Consider the following 18,594-nt stretch of genomic DNA (forward strand, 5'->3'; position numbering starts at 1 on the left):
TCAAAACTTCAATGAACACTTAAAAGCTGATTTACAGAGCTTTTAGTTGTTGTAAATATTGTAAGACATGATTTGTTTTTGAAATTTGTGTAATGTGCCTCAATGTTATTGATATTATTACTATTATTATTGATTACTTATGTTTGAACAATTGTGAAACCTCACTGTGGATGTAAGAGTGAAATTATGTGGATATCTTGAATCCACTTTATTGTGTAATATTATATGGGAGTATTTGACGGAAGACGAGCAACATCTGTTGTGGAAGCTAACGGGGTTCCTTTAGAATAAACAAACATAGGATTTATTATCACTGAATAATTCTGTATAAATCTATACAAATTATAGAAATATGTAATAGGAAACAACAAAATAATCTAAATTATAAAATAATGTGTGTGTGTGTGTGTGTGTGTGTGTGTGTACAAAATCAGGATGGATGGGCATGATTTTAGTGTTTGAACAGTCATGAATTATCTTTAACAGCAGGTTGGATGTAATGTGTTAGAACTACCAGCAGGTGGGGATAAGAGACCTTTAAGGTGTTTGGTGCCACGCTCCACCTTCAGGTTTAAAACTAGTGTTAATGGAGTTTGAAGGTTGAGTTTGTTCCACGACTGCATTTCACTCACTGCCTCTGTTTGTATCTCTGTCACTGCAGGACCAACATGGAGCCAGAAGTCAGCGCTCTCAGGAGGCCGACAAACCTCACAGAAGAAAGGGAGAGAAAAAACACACCTGTGACGAGTGTGGGAAGGGTTTTACTGTGAGGGCTAAACTAAAACAGCATCAGGTCATCCACACTGGAGAGAGACCGTTCAGCTGTGACTTGTGTGGAAAGTCTTTTTCCTTGAAGGGTTCCCTAAAAACACACCAACTCGTCCACAGTGGAGTTAAAGCGTACAGCTGTGATCAGTGTGGCAGAGCTTTTACTCACAGTAGCAACTTACAGAAGCATCTAGTTACCCACTCTGGAATTAAGCCATACAGCTGTGACATCTGTGGAAAAACTTTCAGCCAGAGAGGGAACCGAAATACACACCTACGCATTCACACCAGACATGATGTGTACTGCTGTGAACAGTGTGGCAAATACTTTACAACAGATGCACAGTTACAACAACACATATTTACCCACACTGAGGAGAGACCTTATCAATGTGACCTGTGTGAGAAGACTTTTAAATCTCCACATCACCTGAGACAACACCAACAGATCCACACCAGAAAGAGACTCTACAAGCGCAGCTACTGTGAGGTATGTATTTATATTGTTATCTTGTCATTTTAGCCTGACTGTTTGGAACAACTCTGCTCATTAAACTGTGTTAGCATGTTAGCAATTCTACTGCATGGAAAAGCAGCTCTGAGTGATTATTCAGATTTTCCTTTCAGTTATGATTTTAGTATTACTGTAGTATTATGGTGGTAGTATTGTAGTTATTGCAGCCCAGTAAACTGAGTGTGTTAACTGAAACAGTCAAATGTAGTTGGACGTCTGCAGAGATGCTCTTTATTTCAGGCGACGTTCAGGATACAAATGTTGAAGGACTGACTTACACTGTCTTTGTGTCTTTGTTTAGAAGCAGAGCGACACAGATGGATCCAGTTCTCAACCCTGTCATCACTGTGGTGGTGGGAAAGACTTTCATTGTGACCTCTGTGGAAAAACTTTCAGTCGGCAAAAGACCCTAAAACTACATCAACGTAGACACACTGGAGACAAACTGAAATACTGCAAAGAATGTGGGAGAAGCTTCACCACATCAAGTGATTTAAAACGACATGAACTGATTCACAGTGGGGTTAAAAAGCACGTCTGTGATCAGTGTGGGTCATCCTTCACCACTGCAGGTCAGCTTAAAACACACAAACGAGTCCACACAGGAGAGAAACCACACAAGTGCAGACACTGTGAGAGAAGCTTCTCATATTTACAAAGTCGTAACATTCATGAACGTACACACATGGAAGGAAACTACAGCTGTGACCAGTGTGACAAGAGCTTCAGGAATCTCAGTTCATACTCCAAACACAAACGATCCCACGTTACTAATAAACTGTTTCACTGTTACCAATGTGCCCAAACATTCACCTCATTGTCTGCTCTGTGCAAACATCAGCGCGATCACTCAGGGCTGAAATCACTCCCATGACTGGATCACAGTGAATCTGAAGACACAGAAAGATCCTCTGGTTTCTGTGTTGGACTCAAAAAGCTTGAGATCAGGCTCCACAGAGTTCAGATAGAATCATTTAAACTTGTGTTGAACTGAACTGGTTGCTGGGCTGAACTTCTACATAATACAGATCTACATGGGATCTTCTTTTCTGTTGTTTTACTGAGTCAGTTTTGTCCTTTTTTCTCTGTCCTGGTTTTGCTCGTCTGTAAATGATTGAAACTCAGTCAAATAGTTCATTGTTCTCCAGCAAAACGTTTTGGAAACTCATGTTTAACCTTTAAAACTCTGACATGTTTTAGCACACAAGGCTTCATTGGGGAGTTCACTCATGATTGGACCATGAGAACAAAGGTTTTTAGTTCTTTCAAAGAGAGTCTTGGAGATGTTTGATGTTTCTGTTTTTCTGAAACCACCTGAAAGAAAAACTATTTTTCTTGCTTTATGTAGTGTGGAAGTTTTTAATGTTTCTTCATCTGTGATGTTCTTGAATGTGTTCACGTGAAGATGGTACAAATAAACTGTCCTTTCAGCTTTAGCTCCTAATTTATTCATTATATATGGATGTAGCACAGCAGCCGTCTCTTGATTAACACATGGAGGGCTCGGGATCTGATGGTGTCGTCTCCCTAATTTGCCCACTCAGTAAATCTCACTCATGGCCAAGAAATTGAAATAAACCTTGTTTCCCTGCTGGATAGTGATCCACTGTAACTCTGCTCCTCCTTCCTGTTTAGGATTTCTGTGGCTGAAATAAAATTCCCTCCATCCATCACTTATCCCAGCTAACCCAAAGTGAAATAAAGTTTTGCTCGTCTTAAAAAAGCATTACAATAATGGGCATTACCAATGCAAACTGAATGATACAGAAGATGAAAGAAGAGACTTTGATCAGTTAATAAAGCTCATGATCTTGATTCATTGTGGCTGCTACACAGATACTTCTGGGTCACTTCTCTCAGTTAGGAACCTTCCTCACCAAACTGACTGTTGGACCACACCCCTGGTTTCATGAGAAATTGTTTCAGCCATGATTTCTCTTCCTGTATTTCAGAGTAAAGACTGAAGTGACAAATGGAAGCATGTTTAAAAAACACAATGTGAGAGAGACGTTGAGGTCCTTAGAAGTTACCCTGGGTTTTTCTGTCACCCTGCTAGATGTTACACACCTTGTTATTGGACTGATTTCTACTGCTGGACTACTCCTGCGGAGAGTAACAATACTCTTACTAATTAGCTCCCTTTCACAGCTTTGGGGATATTTATTTTTGTGTTTGCAGTGCTGTGAGCCAGAACAGCGAGAGAAAAATCTGCAACAGCGACGAGCCGAATGCTTACGTGAATCGCAGCAGCTGCACATGTGCTACGCTGAATTAGAGGATATCTTTGCTCTGGATTTCTATTTCTACTTTTTCATTTCTATATGATTCTTCTTGCATCTAAACAAAGATGATTCAATTTGCTAAATGTTGATGGCTCTTCGTGCTCAGGTGTAAATGAGACGTAATATTTGCTCTTGGTTTGGTTCTCCTGTACAGAACCTTGCAGTACAACAGAAACCTAAAAACATTATTTGTAGTTGTTATTCTTAGTTGTTCTGCTGCCTAAATACCACAGGGTCTGATTATGAAGTTATTGAGCTGCACATACTTTACGACCTGCTTAAGTTCGAGGTCACAGCATCTGTAGAGCAGCTGGAACATAATGAAGTCTACAAGGTTAAAGTTTTCTCTTCAGTTATTGTTCTTTCTGCTGCTTGGTTTGATGGAGCTGAGAGCTTTTGTTTTTATTATTGTTATTATAATTATCATGAATATTTTACTCTCTAGAAGCTTTAAAATAGTGTTTGTGTTTGAAAAAATTGATTTAAGAATTGAACAGAAACATCTGTCCTTCTGAAAATCGCCCAAAGGCACGGAGACAAAGTCAAAGGATGCAACCTGTAACTTTCTCTTCCTTCATGTCAGGACCATCATCCATGATTTATATAAAATGCATATAGCAACAGTAGCACTTTAGTTTGGACTTTATGATTTCTGTAACTGGAAAATATTATTTTGTTTAAAGACAGAAGTGACTGCATAGTTGCAACATCAAAGGGAAATATTAATTAATTAGCATCAAGTATATTTGTTGCTTAAGCGTTTGCACTATAACTTAAGTAGGATTATAACTTTTAAGGAAGGAAAGATTTCAGATATTTAGTTCACTGCTTCAGTTATTTTATATGAAATTAAAACATTTACGTTGGTCAAATATGATGCTCTAAATCAAATAAAAGTTTGAAAATAAATGATGTATTTTTAAATGCTGCAACAAATGTTCACAAAAAGTAACTATAATTAAAACCAGTTAAACAAAATCAAATGTTTGAATCATGCTTAACCAAATGCCAGGCTGGAGAGCTGAACCTAAAGTATACGTAGAAAGATTTCAACATCTGAGCAGTTTTTAATGTTTTTATCACATATAAATGCCACAGCAGTGGGTCCTGGCCCAATGCTTTGTGTTTTTGGTTTTCTTTGACTCTTGTTTTTCTTGGTTTTTGTTCTTCTTATTTATCAGGCTCTCAGTAATCTTAGTTCTCCCTCCCTCAGTGTTCATTTCAGCCTGTGTTTAGTTTCTGTTCCCGTGTCCCACGTTTCATCGTTTCATGTCGAGTCAGCCCTGTCTCTCTGTTTCCTGTGTCTCCCCAGTCAGCCCCGCCTCCCTCGGGCACTCATGTGTGATACAGAGTAATAAACCTGACTACATTTGCTACACTCTCTTTATTACCTGTTACTTTAAAATTCATACACTAATTATGTCTGCCCATCTCTCTAATGTGAAGGTCAAAGGTCAACATCCCAGTGACATAAGAATAATCCCAAAGGGGCAAAGGCAGCGGTTAATTTAGCACATTTAGCATTAAGGGTACAGCAAGGATATACTTTTACTTATTGTGGCAGGGGTGTGGTCTCTGGCCTGCTGCAGTGGAGGCTGGTGGCGGGACGTTGGATGGCACAGGTGAGGGTGATGGAGCTCATGACTCTCCCCTTTATAGTGACGGAGGAGACTGGCGTGGGGGAAGCGTGTAGTGGAGGAAGCCGAGGAGAGAGCTGGTTTCTGGCTACAAAGACGGCGTCAAACCAGAAAAGATTGCTTGTGGTCAAATGTCAAAGGAGCTTGGAAAGAAAAGCGTCTGGACTTCTTTAAGTTGCTTGAAGACGTTTCACCTCTCATCCGAGAAGCTTCTTCAGTTCTAAGGTCAAATGGTGGAGAGTCCCAGATATAAACCTAGTGGGAGTAACCCCCCACAGAGGGACAAAAGGACCCCCTGATGATCCTCTAATCGCCTGAGCCAAGGTGTGAAACTGGGTGTGGGTCCCAATCAGCCAGAGTTTCGGGTGAGTTCATTGTGAAACCTGGCCCCACCTTATCATGCGAATTCCTGAGATCAGATGGCCCAGGATGTGAGTGGGCATTAAGGCGTCTGGGAAGGGATCTCAAAACTGGATTATTGATGGCAGAGAGTTGTTGTCGTAAACTCCGCCTCTGTTCAAAGATGGTCGCTCACAGTTGACATAGATGGCTTCTTTCACTCCTCTTTCAAACCATCTGTCCTCTCCGTCCAAAATGTGAACATTGGCATCCTCGAAAGAGTGTCCTTTATCCTTAAGATGCAGATGGACTGCTGAGTCTTGTCCTGTGGAGGTGGCTCTTCTGTGTTGTGCCATGCGCTTGTGAAGTGGCTGTTTGGTCTCTCCAATGTAGAGGTCTGGGCATTCCTCGCTGCACTGTACAGCATACACCACATTGTTAAGTCTGTGTTTTGGCGTTTTGTCTTTCGTGTGAACCAGTTTTTGTCTGAGCGTGTTGCTGGGTCTGAAATACTCCGGGATGTCATGCTTGGAGAAAACTCTCCTGAGTTTTTCTGATACTCCGGCTACATAGAGGATGACAATGTTGTTGCATCTGTCCTTCTTATCCTCCCTCGCTGGTGTCTGATCTTCTTTTCTGTGCCTCTTTGCTGACAGAGGCTCCTTTGACTACGATGACCTGGATGACTGAGAACCTTCACAGACACTTGTGGTCAAATAATGTGTTTTGCAGCACGCAGGACAGACAGCGCACAATGTGCTTTGAAGTAGCAGCCAAGAAAGGTGTAATTTAAGTCTACGAACAGTGAACACCCGTGTGCACACCTGTGTGGCTTGTATTCAAATGGTTTCCACATGTAATGGTCTGCAAGAGGATGTAGCGAGCCATAGCCCCGTCCCCCAGGGCATGAAACAGGCATGGAGGAGATCCAGGCCCCAGAGTGCGAGAGCCCAAGGAGGACCACCGGAGGGGCATCTGTGCCACCCTCATGGGAAGGGCTGAGGATCCCCAGACGAGGCATCACCCAGTAGCCACCGAGCAGAAGCTAGAGGGGGCTGCACCGGCGTGCCCAACGGCTCCGCCGGCAGCCAGCTGTGCCAGAGTGAACCGAGCCGCAGGCCCTGAGGCCAGAGGCCCGAGGGCCCCCCGCACCCCGGAGGAGGCCTGACCGAGCAACAGGTGCCAGGCCCCGCCAGGTAGCCACCGGGAGTGAGCTGGTACATACCTGAGCGCCCAGCCCCGGACACCAAGAACCACCAATGCACCGACCCCTGAGGGCATCAGTCACCAGCAGGGAGTGTGGTGAGGGGAGATAGGCCTTTGAGGGCCTGGGAGTTCCCAGAGAAGTGGAGTCTAAGACCCGACCTGACATATAGACACAGACAAACAGGCACACACAGACACAAACATGCATTCCCACCCTCATGCACACATATACAAACATTCAGCACTCACCCAACGTAAGGACTGACATAAATGGACATGTACACACAATCACACTCCCCAAACATACTCTATACCCCGGGTCCAGGTACCCTCGCCCCCAGAGGGGGAAACAGAACCCAGACCCAAGAGATGTTACCCTTCCCCCTGGGGTGGAGGCAAGCAGACCGTCCCAGGCTCCGCAGCAGCAGGGAGGCCAATCGGACAGCCAACATCTCCTCCCAGCCCCCCCGCCCCAATGGCTAGCAGAGAACGGGGGTGTGTGAAGACCCCATACCTCCCTCCTCCCGCTCATGTGTAGTGTTGCTGCGTGTTGCTCTAAAGTGCATTTAAAACTAAAAAATGGTGCTGCTGCCAGAGAGCAGCAGGTGTTAGCATGGCCCCTCCCGAGAACCCTCAATGTCTACATGGATTTAAAATTGAGAGGTGGGCACCAGCGCCAGAGGTAGGTTTGAGTACACAGACCGTCCACTGGACGCCGTTAACGTGCCCACCCTCAAGGCCCTATATATATGTGTGTGTTATGAGAGTGTAAGTAATGTGGATGTCTAAGTTGTGAGATAAAATTGAGGCACAGGTGGCCAGAAGGGGACAGAGGGGAGGGGGGGGGGATGTCTCACCTGCACCCCTGTGACACACCTGCACCCCAAGGCCCTACCTGTATGGGTGAGTGTGGTGGAGCGGGAAGAGGGAGGTAGCCGGGGATGGGGAGGAAAAGGAGGGAGGGGAGGATGCCCCTCCCTAGGGCCAGCTCCCCCGCTGACCCCAGTAGGCACCCCCGTCCTCTGGTACCCACCAAGGCAAGGGAGCTCAGGTCCATCCAGACCGGGGCCTACGGTAGCACTGCCAAGCCCCACAGGAACCGGGGCAGCCCACCCTACCCACCGCAGAGGAAACTGTACCCACCCCAAAATGAACATATTTCAAGTAAACAGCTGGACTGATCAGGTCCAAACACAGAGTGATAAACTTGTCAAACAGCTGTCATATCTTTATATATAAGCTCTTTATAAATGCTGCTCACTGCAGTCTGTTTACTAATAATGTCAAAGTGTTAGAAACACAGAAACATCAGAATGGTCTTTGTTCACAGAAACCTGTCTGGGATCCTTTGTTGTTCTTTTGATGCAGAGTTACATTATAAATATAAAGAGTTATTTCAGAGTCTCATCAGTTTTCCTGCATGTCTTTATTTAACACATCAGCAGGGCTGAAGCTCTCATGTTAAACACACACTGATCTATGGACACGTTCATGTGTTTCTAACAGAACCAGGCTGTTATCAGCCTGCACTAACATTATGTCACACACACTGAATGTAACAGTGACAGTTTACATCATCACACAATCAGCTGTGATTGTTTCACTGTCATCAAACGAGTCAACAGGAAGTAGAATCAATAGAAACCAATCATTTACTGACAGCATGTCTGATGGAAATAAGTGCAGATTATGTATGAAGTCTAACTGCACACAGTAACTGTGTTACAATAAGGACTTAACAGCGCCCTCTGCTGGAGTGTTTCACACTGAGAGCAGCTTTCCTCTGAATTCAGTGAGGTTATGACTGAAATTATTGGTTTAGTCGGTTTTATAAAGACCAGACCAGTAAAAACAAGAGTGTCTCTGCTGTCTGTGAGGAGATGGAGCCGAACATCAAGCTGTGCTGTTTCACAGTGAAGCCAGGCGGCTGTCACCAGGAAAAGTCTTGTCCTGAGTTTTTGTGCTCAGAGAGCAGATCAGATGTTTTTGGAGCAGGAGCACAAGTATGAAGTCGCAGAGTTAGTGATGAGAGCTTCCTGGCAAAACTGGCCTACCTGAGTGACATATTTGGAAATGAAGTAAATCTACAGCTTCAAGGGAAAGATAAAAACCTCCCTCAGGTCACAAGATCAGCTCTGTCACTGGAAAGCTTGCAGTGTGGGGCAGGAGACTCGATGAAGGAGACACAGATTCATTGGAAAACCTGCATGAATTTGTTGACACTACTGATGATGATGCCGCCTCAGTGACTCCATATATCAAGCAGCATATTTCATCACTGATGGGATACTTTTAAAAGAACTTCCATGAAAACAGTTCCCAGCATGACCAGCTCCAACTGGTTTCAGCTTTGCAGAGCAGAACCAGTTCATTGACGTCTGACTCCACACTGAGACTGCAGTTCACATCACAGACACTGAGTGGATTCTGGCTGAGTGTAGAGAAGCAGTATCCACTCTGAGGGCAGCAGGCTCTGGGCGTTCTTCTTCCTTTAGTCTCATCTTTGTGAGGCTTCTCTGCTGCTGCTGCAGACCAAGTCCAGGTCCCAGCTAAACACTGAGCAGGAGCTGAGAGCTGCAGGATCCTGCTTCAAAGCTGCTTTGAAAAGCTGTGCACTGCAAAACGTGCTCGTCGGAGCCATTAATGCTGACTTTGTTATTTTGATCAAAGAAAGAAATCAGCACAAACTGTTTGATTCGTTTTTGTTTTGTAGGTTAAAGTGTTTCATATATTGTGCTCCTGAGTTAATGTTGCTGATCAGTTTGAATTCATTTTGATTGTTTATGGAGTTTATTTCATTTTATGTTTCAGTATCAAACGGTTCAAATGTTTATAGTTTTAGTAAGGATTTCTTTTTTATTGAAGGTAAATTGTTGCACTTTACATTGTTTCCATCTAAAAGTGTTACATTGTTTCTCTTCCAAACTAAAAAGTGTTTCTGCTGCAGCTTCCTTTCACTCTTTATCATTTTCCAGTCAGTGAAAGTCTTTTTGTGTCCTCCTAAAGTCCACCGTGCTCACAGTGAACACTCGTATGCTGTTGTGCTGTCACAGACTGTTATCAGCCGTGTAGCCGCTCATACCTCATTTATTCTTCTTGTTCTACCGTCAGACCCAGGCGCACAGCTTTGGTTGAAGTTCTTATGTTTGATTTCATAACAGCTCTTCAGATTTCCACTCTTTATAACTTTATAAGTATTTTTGACAAAGCCATCTTCTTTTACTCATCCACTCAGCAAGCTCCCAACATAGTAACCTATCAACTCACATACCCACATAGCTTGTTCTTCTTTGTCGTTTTATTGGCAGTTGGTGGTGCCTACTTGTTGTTCCTAGAGTATTTAAAGTAGAATGGGAGGCAGAGCCTTCAGTTTTCAGGCCCCTCTTCTGTGGAACCAGCTTCCAGTTTGGATTCAGGAGACAGACACTATCTCTACTTTCAAGATTAGGCTTCAAACTTTCCTTTTTGCTAAAGCATATAGTTAGGGCTGGACCAGGTGACCCTGAATCCTCCCTTAGTTACACTCAAAAAAATCTGTTGTTGTGGGCGTAGTTGTCTGCTGCTGAAAACTCCAGTGATTTTCCTGCAGTTTGACATCTAATGTGATCTTGTGAACTTCGTGAGTCCAGGTAACGAACCACTCTGACTAGATTGTATCCTGTCATCTCAACAAGAACAAGAATTAAGTTGCTGAATTTCATGCAGATGCTACATGATTTAATTATGTTCACCACAGAAACATGAAATTATTTAGTTCAAATCACAAGTTTGAATCTTGTACATGTAACATCCACCCAATAGGTGTAGGCTGCTGGGGGACTCCCATGATGCACTGGGTGTTTCTTCTTCACTCACTTTGTGTTAATACACCTCTACGTGTTTAATCATGAGTTATTATTCATATCTGGCTCCTCCACAGCACGTCTTTGATGTCTTCTTTCTCTCAGCCGAACTGGTCACATGGCTGCCCCTCCCTGAGCCTCGGCACATCCTGTGGCTGCAGAATAAGCAGCAGCTCTAATCAAACATGATCAATCCTCAAGTGTCAGTGAGAATAAAAGAAAAGGAAGTCATTTGTCATGAGAAGTGGGGCTCAGGAGGTGGAGCAGGTCACCTGACAATAGTAAGGTCGGTGGTTTGATCCCTGCTGCTCCAGTCTGCATGCCAAAGCATCTTTACTGGTCGTGTTACTATGGTAACCCAGAGGAGTTTACTATGATAAGTATTAATTAATTCATTAAATGAGACAATCAGTCAAAAGTCAATCATTCATTTTTAATCAGCAGTGTTTTTGGAATCATCACATAAATTTAAAACAAAACAAAAAACGCTGAACAAGTTTGTAAAGTTTTTTCTAAGCCAGTCGTCACAAACGTCTGTAAGTTTGAAGGTTTTCAGCTGACAGACGTTCAGGTAGTTTCATCACTCTGGTTTGGAGGATTCAATGTTTATTAATTGTCCCTTCAGACGACCAAAGGCTGCCACGTGTACGGTAACAGCACAGACACGTGACAGACTAGACTTTCATGTGACAGCATTTAATCTGTATAAGGTGACGTTGACATATTTTGGAGGCGTGTTGGTCACCAAACTGAACGTGTTCACTCACTGGAGTCTGTGTGGTTGTTGTTGTTGTTATTCACCGTCTTCTCTCTGACTGTAATGATGGTCCCATTTCCTTTAGACACAGTTAAAGATGGAATCTCCACAGTCACTTTACAGATGTGTGTTCCTGAATCCTCTGATGTTTGAAATGTTCAAAGATGAGTCTTTGCCTCCTTTTTCAGAGACTTGGAGATTGATTTGCGTTGGTCTCTCTCTTAATTATTGTTTGATTTTTCAGCCAGGCCACTCTGAATCTTTCAAACGTTCTTGTCCAGCAGCAGGTGATGCTTACGGTCTCTCCCTCCATGACAGAAACATCTGGACTCTGGGTCACAACAAACATGCCCGATGAAACAGCTGCAAGAGACACAAAACTGTGGGTCAGTACAAAAGTTGGTTCTGTTCATCTGGACGCAGCGTTTTGTGGGAGAAACGTGTCGTCATCATCAGGTGACGTCTTCAGTCTCAGCTGCAGGTTTCAGTCTTACAAACAGGACATTTGCATAATGACTGAAACCAGCCCACTGGGGCTGAGGTCAGTTCCTTCATCTTAATCATGCAAATTCTCATGACCATTGATCAACAACCACTGATCCATGTCCATGAGTCCCATTCACAGAGAGCTGGGGAATGGCTGCAGTCACAGCATGTAAGATGTGACAGATGGACCTTAGGCCCCTCCTCCATTCAGAGATGGTCTTTCCCTTTTCACGTAAACAGCCTCCTTGACTCCGCCCTCAAACCAGCATTCCTCCCTGTCCAGGATGTTACATCCTCATCATTGAAAGAGTGTCCACTGGCCTGTAGGTGTAAACAGACTGCAGAGTCCTGGCCTGACGAGGTGGCTCTTCTGTGTTGTGCCATCCTCTCAGCCAGAGGTTGTTTGGTTTCCCCGATGTATAAATCCTGCCAATCCTCCTGCACTTAACAGCGTACACTATGTTACTCTGTTTGTGTCGGGGACCCGATCCTTGGGGTGGACCAGTTTTTGGTGCAGCGTGTTGAGGTGTTTAAAAGCCACAGAGACCCGGTGTTTAGAGAAAATGCGTCTCAACCAGGGGCGATTCTAGGATCAGAGCTTTGGGGGTGCTGAGCACCCAGAGAGCTGCCCAGCCAGGCAAGATAAACTTTACTCGTCACGATGAGACGTCTTCCCCGTCTCTGTCAGTCCCTGCATCCCTACATGCCTCCAGTTGTCCCAAGTTCTCTCTGACTGTCTCCTTGGTGCATTTAAACCCCTGTTCCTTCCTGTCCTCGTCGTCTGTTGTCTTCGTCTCCGTTATCAGTCATCCTAATTTTACCCTCTCTGTGCAAGTCTGCAAATGTCTTTATTAAATCATAAGATTCTTAAATTCATCAAGTCTCAAAACATGACATCACTGTTTTGTACATTTTAACACAATTTAATAAACATGCTTCAGCCAGTACCTTTTGATTAGCCTTGTCTCGGTTTCTTGCTTTGTGGTAGATCTTTATTGTTTTCACTGAGATATTTGAATGCTAATCAATAAATCAATATTCAATTTAAAAAAAAACCCTCTAATCAAACAGTTTTTGAAAAGTTTGTAACAAAACCATCAAATCTGATCAAGGTTATTTAAACGCTGCAAAAGAAGAATGGATTGGAATAAAAAATTCATATCTTGACCTTAATTACTGGGGAGAATGATGCTCATAGTGAGTAAAAAGTAAACTGAGTGATTTTTGGACAGACTTTTAAAGTGTTCGTATAATATAATACAGATACATAAACATGCACTCCAAAAATAGAGTCCTTGAAATGTACAAATGTACAAAATATTAATTAAAAAAATTATAAAAATGGAGGCAACTGTGCCTATGGTACAATGTGTAAAAAGCTCTTCACTGCAGACACGACTAACATGGCTCTGCAGATTGTTTCTTTTATTTTAACGTCACCTTCAGGTTGGCAAATCTATCAGTGTTTGGTGATCAACTCTCTCAAGCAGTTTAACAGTTTCTGCTGTAACTGTCACTGCTCCCTGTCTGCTTCCTTACCTGATTCTTCCTGACTTTGTTCTTTCCTTCTTTCCTCTCCCCCTCTTTGAACTGATAATCACACGCAGATGTCACACAGTGGAAATTTGTGTTTTTATGTTTTATCAATCTGTGTATTGGTACATAGTGTTGATTTTATTTGCATGATTTTATTGTGATATTTATATTGCATGTTTGTTTATTGATATTTATATGGCATGGTTTTATCCTTATATTTATATTATGTGTGTTAATGTTGTACCATGTTCCTTTAATCCACTGTGGACTAAACAGACAATTGTAGGCACCTGTGAGGTGGGGGCGTTCCCCAAGGTGGCCTATCAGCCGCCAGGTTGACCTGTTAAAGGGGATAGTGAGCGCAGAGACAAAAAGGGGAGCGACGCACGAAAGGTGAGCAGGAGAAAAAGGAACGCGTGCAAGCCCGCACGTGTGTGGAAGGAACTGCTGTGGGGTGCCGCGAGTCGTTCGGCGATCCAGTCCCAACGCAGGAACAGCAACAGTGGGTGGCGATGGCTGCAATGCACAACAGGGCAGGGATGCCCCTCTGCCTGCATCTGACGGTGAGACGAGGGAGTCCGTGTTCAGGTGTGGAGTGGGGCGGGACTGTGCGGCGACGCGCTGTCAGCAGGAGACAGGTCTGCGATAGGAGCCTCCTCCCTGGTCTGCTGCTGACGAGTCTTACCATACTGGAAGAGAAGTTCCTCTCCTGTCTCTTTCATATAAGGACCACTCGCCCATGTGTGGCTGGACTGAGGGATTATGGGACTGTGGGAGGGTAATTTTAGCTTATGGAAAACATGTTTTAGCCTTGTTTTAATAGTGTATAGTTATTTCTGCCGGCAGGGTTTTTAGCGGGTTGCAACAATATTTTTATTGTATACGGGGAATTTTATCTTGTATTTGTGACTCTGGCTGTGTTTTTTTTTATGGAAATAAATGGTGTTTTAAGCCAGTTTAGTTTCTGTGCCCTGAGCGCTGACCCGCTCACTCCCCTTCCTCTTGTATGTGAACGGACTTGGAGGTGAAGATTTAGGTCCACCAGTCTTAGTGGCTACACAAATAGATTGTATTAGATGAAAAAATTACATTAATATGAAAAAATACTATTGAAACCACTAATAAAAAAGTCCTCCCTCAGTGTACTTTCAACCAAAAGGCAAAAAACCAAACACATGAACATCAAATAAAAGACATAAATACTGAAACACTGATCCAACATTATCCTTTATTGACGGATCATTTGTTCTTTCATTTTTACCTGAATGTTGCTGCTTTTTTTGAAAAAACGTCCTTATATCCATTATGAACCTGACTGACACACACACACACACACACACACAACAGGAGTTATAAGGTTAATGGGAATCCAGTCAGTTAGCTGTTAAGTACCTTGGGTTTAATATCGGCACATATGACAAAATGAGCAGCTTCTCTCATTCCTTCCTTTTCTAACAGGACAGTGGTAACAACAGCAGCTACGGACAGTTTTAAGTTTTAGATTTTAAACAGGCTGTATACATTTCAATGGGAGCAACAGGACGGTCAAATGTCTCTGATTTTACTACAGAGCAGGACGGATTGTAGGGCAGCAAACATCGTCGGAAAACACGTTTAACCCAGCAGGTTACCTGGTGTAATGTTTTTCAGGTAAACAGAAACATGGTCTGACTCCTACCAACTATATAAAGAGTAACTGAAGGTTAAATGCAGCTAACATGTCCTGTTTTAAGCCAGGCACTTCCACCTCCGCTCTGCTGCGTCTCAGCCACCATCTCTCTGGCACAAAGGGCACCAGAGCCAGAGCAGGGGAGAGGCGAGCTGGAACAAACCATTCTGGGAGGGGGGTATCTATACTTCTGTTGTTAAAAGATCTCAACCAAGTACTGTATACTTTCTATATTTTTTGTAGTGTATCACACAAACACCAAATATTGTCAAAAAAGTAAGAAATCTTTGGGGGTGCTTTGATCCATTTTGGGAAGCACCCCCCAAAACGGGCTAAAAACGCCCCTGAATATAGTTCTTTACACATTTGCCTACCAAGTGGAAGCTCAGCGGCTGAATCTCAGGAGGAGACAAAACATCTCTTTGGGGTTGTGTCAGAAATGGCATCAGGCCTAAAAATGTGTCCAATCACACATGAACAGTCACCCACTGTGGTGCCCTGTGAGTAGCAGCTGAACGCAGCCAGTAAGCAGTTAAAGCAGTTCTTTTGTTAAATCCCTCGAATTAAAACTCTGATTCTGCACTTCAACACATCCTGATTGTTTTACTTTGGACAGAGACACAGCTACAGCAGAGTTCATTGTCCAAATACTTATGGGACAAACACTTGTAGTATATCACACAACACAGTACGTGAACATGTACTGAAGCTCCCCTTCCTGAAACCTGTGGTTATGAAACTAGATGGGCGGTAAAATAAGAACCATTATGGATGACTGTTGCTGCCTGTAAATCAAAGTCTGCCTGAGGTGGGATTTCAGAAGCAGAAACCATGAGGAGCACAGCACCACTCCCAGAAGGCTGAGATGTGAAGCCATGTGATGAGTGAAATGATGATGGAGGAGAACACAGATGAAGATCTGGAAGCTGCTGCCTCTTTATATAGTAGACACTGAAATCACCTTTTGCCTCCCTGCCAGCACAAAAACCCACACTAAAAACCCACTTACACAAACCCTCGGCTCTGGGATGGATTCAGAAACATGTCAGTTGTGGTAAACAAATGGACGGTTTTACAACCACAAAGTTTAATCCTACAAGGGCAGAATTATGTTCACTCTGTGAGAGGTGAACCTCAGACAGTTAGCAAGAGAAACATTCAAAGAAACAACCTAAATAACACAAACTTAGCAGTTGGGATGCAGATCAGACGATATCAGCAACGTGATGATCAAATGTAGTTAAAAACACAAGAAAAACAGGCTTTTTGATCCAAAAGGACAAACAAAGCAGGGCCAGATTAACCTGTCGGCACCTGCTGGCGTGCAGAGTAACATGTGACAACAACACACACGACACACGTGGTCACCTCAACTTGTTTCACTGGAGTTTCTCTTTTAGAGCTTTAACCTCCTAAGACCTGAACTCTTTCATGCATTTTTAAAGTCTCTTTGCTATTTGGGCTGTTTGGGACCTGATTCATGTACAAACAAAGAATTACCAGAACTTTGTTTCTGAGAGAAATGAGATCCACATATGAGGATATTCACTTTAAATGTCGACAGAACAGAGGCAGGATAATGACCTCGTAAGTGCAAATCAGGTCCTTGTGGAGCAAAACTTTGTATTTTGGTCTAAACGTCCCAAAATGTGACGTCCACACATGAGGACAACAGGGCGCTAAAGTCCGTACAAACTTTTGTTTCTTCATTTGCTTGCAAACGAATGGAAATCCTCACTTAAAGCCAAGAAGCTTATTACCTGTGCAGGCTTTAGTGCCTCAGAGCAAACAAGAGAGCTTTGATCACAATGATTTTTGTTTTCACATTTCATTCACTAGCGATTTTTTTAATGTCACCTGATCTCAGTCAGCAGACTGAATATAACAGTAAAGCACTAGTGAGCTAATGAATTAGATATTGGTCACTCATATCAACTGAAAGAGTGTAAGACAAGTAAATGTGCTATAAAGGCCGGAGAAGAGTTAATAAAAAGGTCTTGAAATGAAAATATTTCATTATTTGCTGTTTCATAGATTTTTGGTTTTATTGCACTTTTGTCAGCCCTGCTGCTGTTTTTAAAAGTACTTTATTAATAAACTGGCATAAATGGTAACATTGAACACTTGCCAGTGTGAACAAAAGGTTCTTAACTTTAGCATCAAAGCTTCAGTTCACCTTTCTCAGGGCAGTTCCTTCAGTATGTGTATTAATGCAGGAACAACTCGATTCCACACAGCTGACGTACCGAGAGTGTCTGCTGTGTGGTTAACTTTATAACCTTTGGTACGCAGTGGTGTCGCTCCACCTGTTAGCTAGTTTAAGAAACTGGTTAAGGAGGGAGTATCTGTGAGGATGAGGAGGATTTAGTTCTTTAAAGACACATCAGATACTTGCAGGAAGCTTCTTTCAGCTTCTTTTCTCCACTGCGCAGGTTTAAAACCATGACAGCAGAAGTCATGATGAAGAGATTGATTAGTCAGTCACAGTGTAAAGAGTCCTCCTGCCTGCATCACTCGCCAGCATAAACAGACCTTTGCTCCTGGAAAACAAATATATCAAAGTCATGTTGTCCAAGAAATGCATTTTATCTCACTAGTGAATCAAAGAAAGTCTGTATACTTTCTGAGAGTGAGAGGTGAACGTCAGACAGTTCTTAGAAAATGTAGTTTCTCTTTAAGCTTTTAACGTCTCTTTTACCCCCATTTGTCTAAAACTACTTGACAGCCCTTCATGTCAGAGGTTTATTACCTGTGCAGGATGGAGCACATGGTCTCAGTCAGGCTGGACACGATCACTCCTACAGGAAGTAAATGTGATTTTATTTCACCTGTGAAATGATGAAAAACAGCAGAATAGCTCACGCTAACAAACGGGTGTTGAAATGTTTCATTTTCTGCTGTTTCACAGGTCAAAAAGGGCGTCGAAGCAAACTGAAGCTGAGCTGCTGCTGCTGTTGTAGTGCAGCATCTGCTGTGTGCTTCATCAGAGAACCTTCTGTACACAGCAGACAGAGGCTGCTGCCACTGAAGTCCATCTGCTAGAGAGCTTTAAACACTGGTTATTGAAGTGGCTTTGATGATACTGATACACAGTCTTTGCTGCTGTCACAGGACAGGGATCCACCAGGGAGTAGTTGTCAGGATAAAGAGCCTTCGCTTCTCTAAATATAAACTGGATACTTGTAGGAAACTTTGGGAAGCAGCATTTTTCCTCATATCGTCTAAACTGAAGTTAGCTCAGGTGCTTCTTCCATACTTGCTCTGCAGAAAGCCAAAGAGTTTGGAGCTCTGCAAACATTTGCAGCACAGCTGGATGTTTGTAACTTTGGTCACCTCTGTATCATCCCTCAGATTCTTTCTGCACAGCTTTGAAACCATGACAGCACGAGTGATGCTGAGGAGACGTCCAGTTTAAACAGACCTTTATTCCTGGAACACAAACACATGAAGTGATGCTGCTAAAGAAGAACATTTAATCGCACTAATGAATCAAGCATCTGTTTGTCTGTCAGTCTGTCAACAGTTCCTCTGATCGACTTCAGACTTGGTGGGTATTTT

The 18,594-nt window shown here is 43.1% G+C and overlaps 1 protein-coding gene across 3 annotated transcripts in view; it reads left to right on the top strand.

Moving 5' to 3' along the window:
• Window positions 1-18,594, top strand: part of LOC146577353 (uncharacterized) — a 109,711-nt gene that overhangs the window by 19,631 nt on the left and 71,486 nt on the right. For 2 of the 3 annotated variants that reach the window (XM_085253475.1, XM_085253484.1), the window contains 2 exons: window positions 662-1,258; window positions 1,584-3,179. In XM_085253475.1, the coding sequence (XP_085109601.1) occupies window positions 662-1,258; window positions 1,584-2,156 (1,170 nt within the window). In that variant the 3' untranslated portion in view covers window positions 2,157-3,179. Of the gene's footprint in view, window positions 1-661; window positions 1,259-1,583; window positions 3,180-18,594 lie in introns of those variants that run through there. The other variant, XM_085253492.1, reaches the window with a different exon arrangement.

This window comes from Mchenga conophoros, linkage group LG3, assembly GCF_057382185.1.
Source record: "Mchenga conophoros isolate Kocher_MC1m ecotype Shallow Benthic linkage group LG3, M_conophoros_male_GT1.1, whole genome shotgun sequence".
In the NCBI taxonomy this organism is placed as follows: domain Eukaryota; kingdom Metazoa; phylum Chordata; class Actinopteri; order Cichliformes; family Cichlidae; genus Mchenga; species Mchenga conophoros.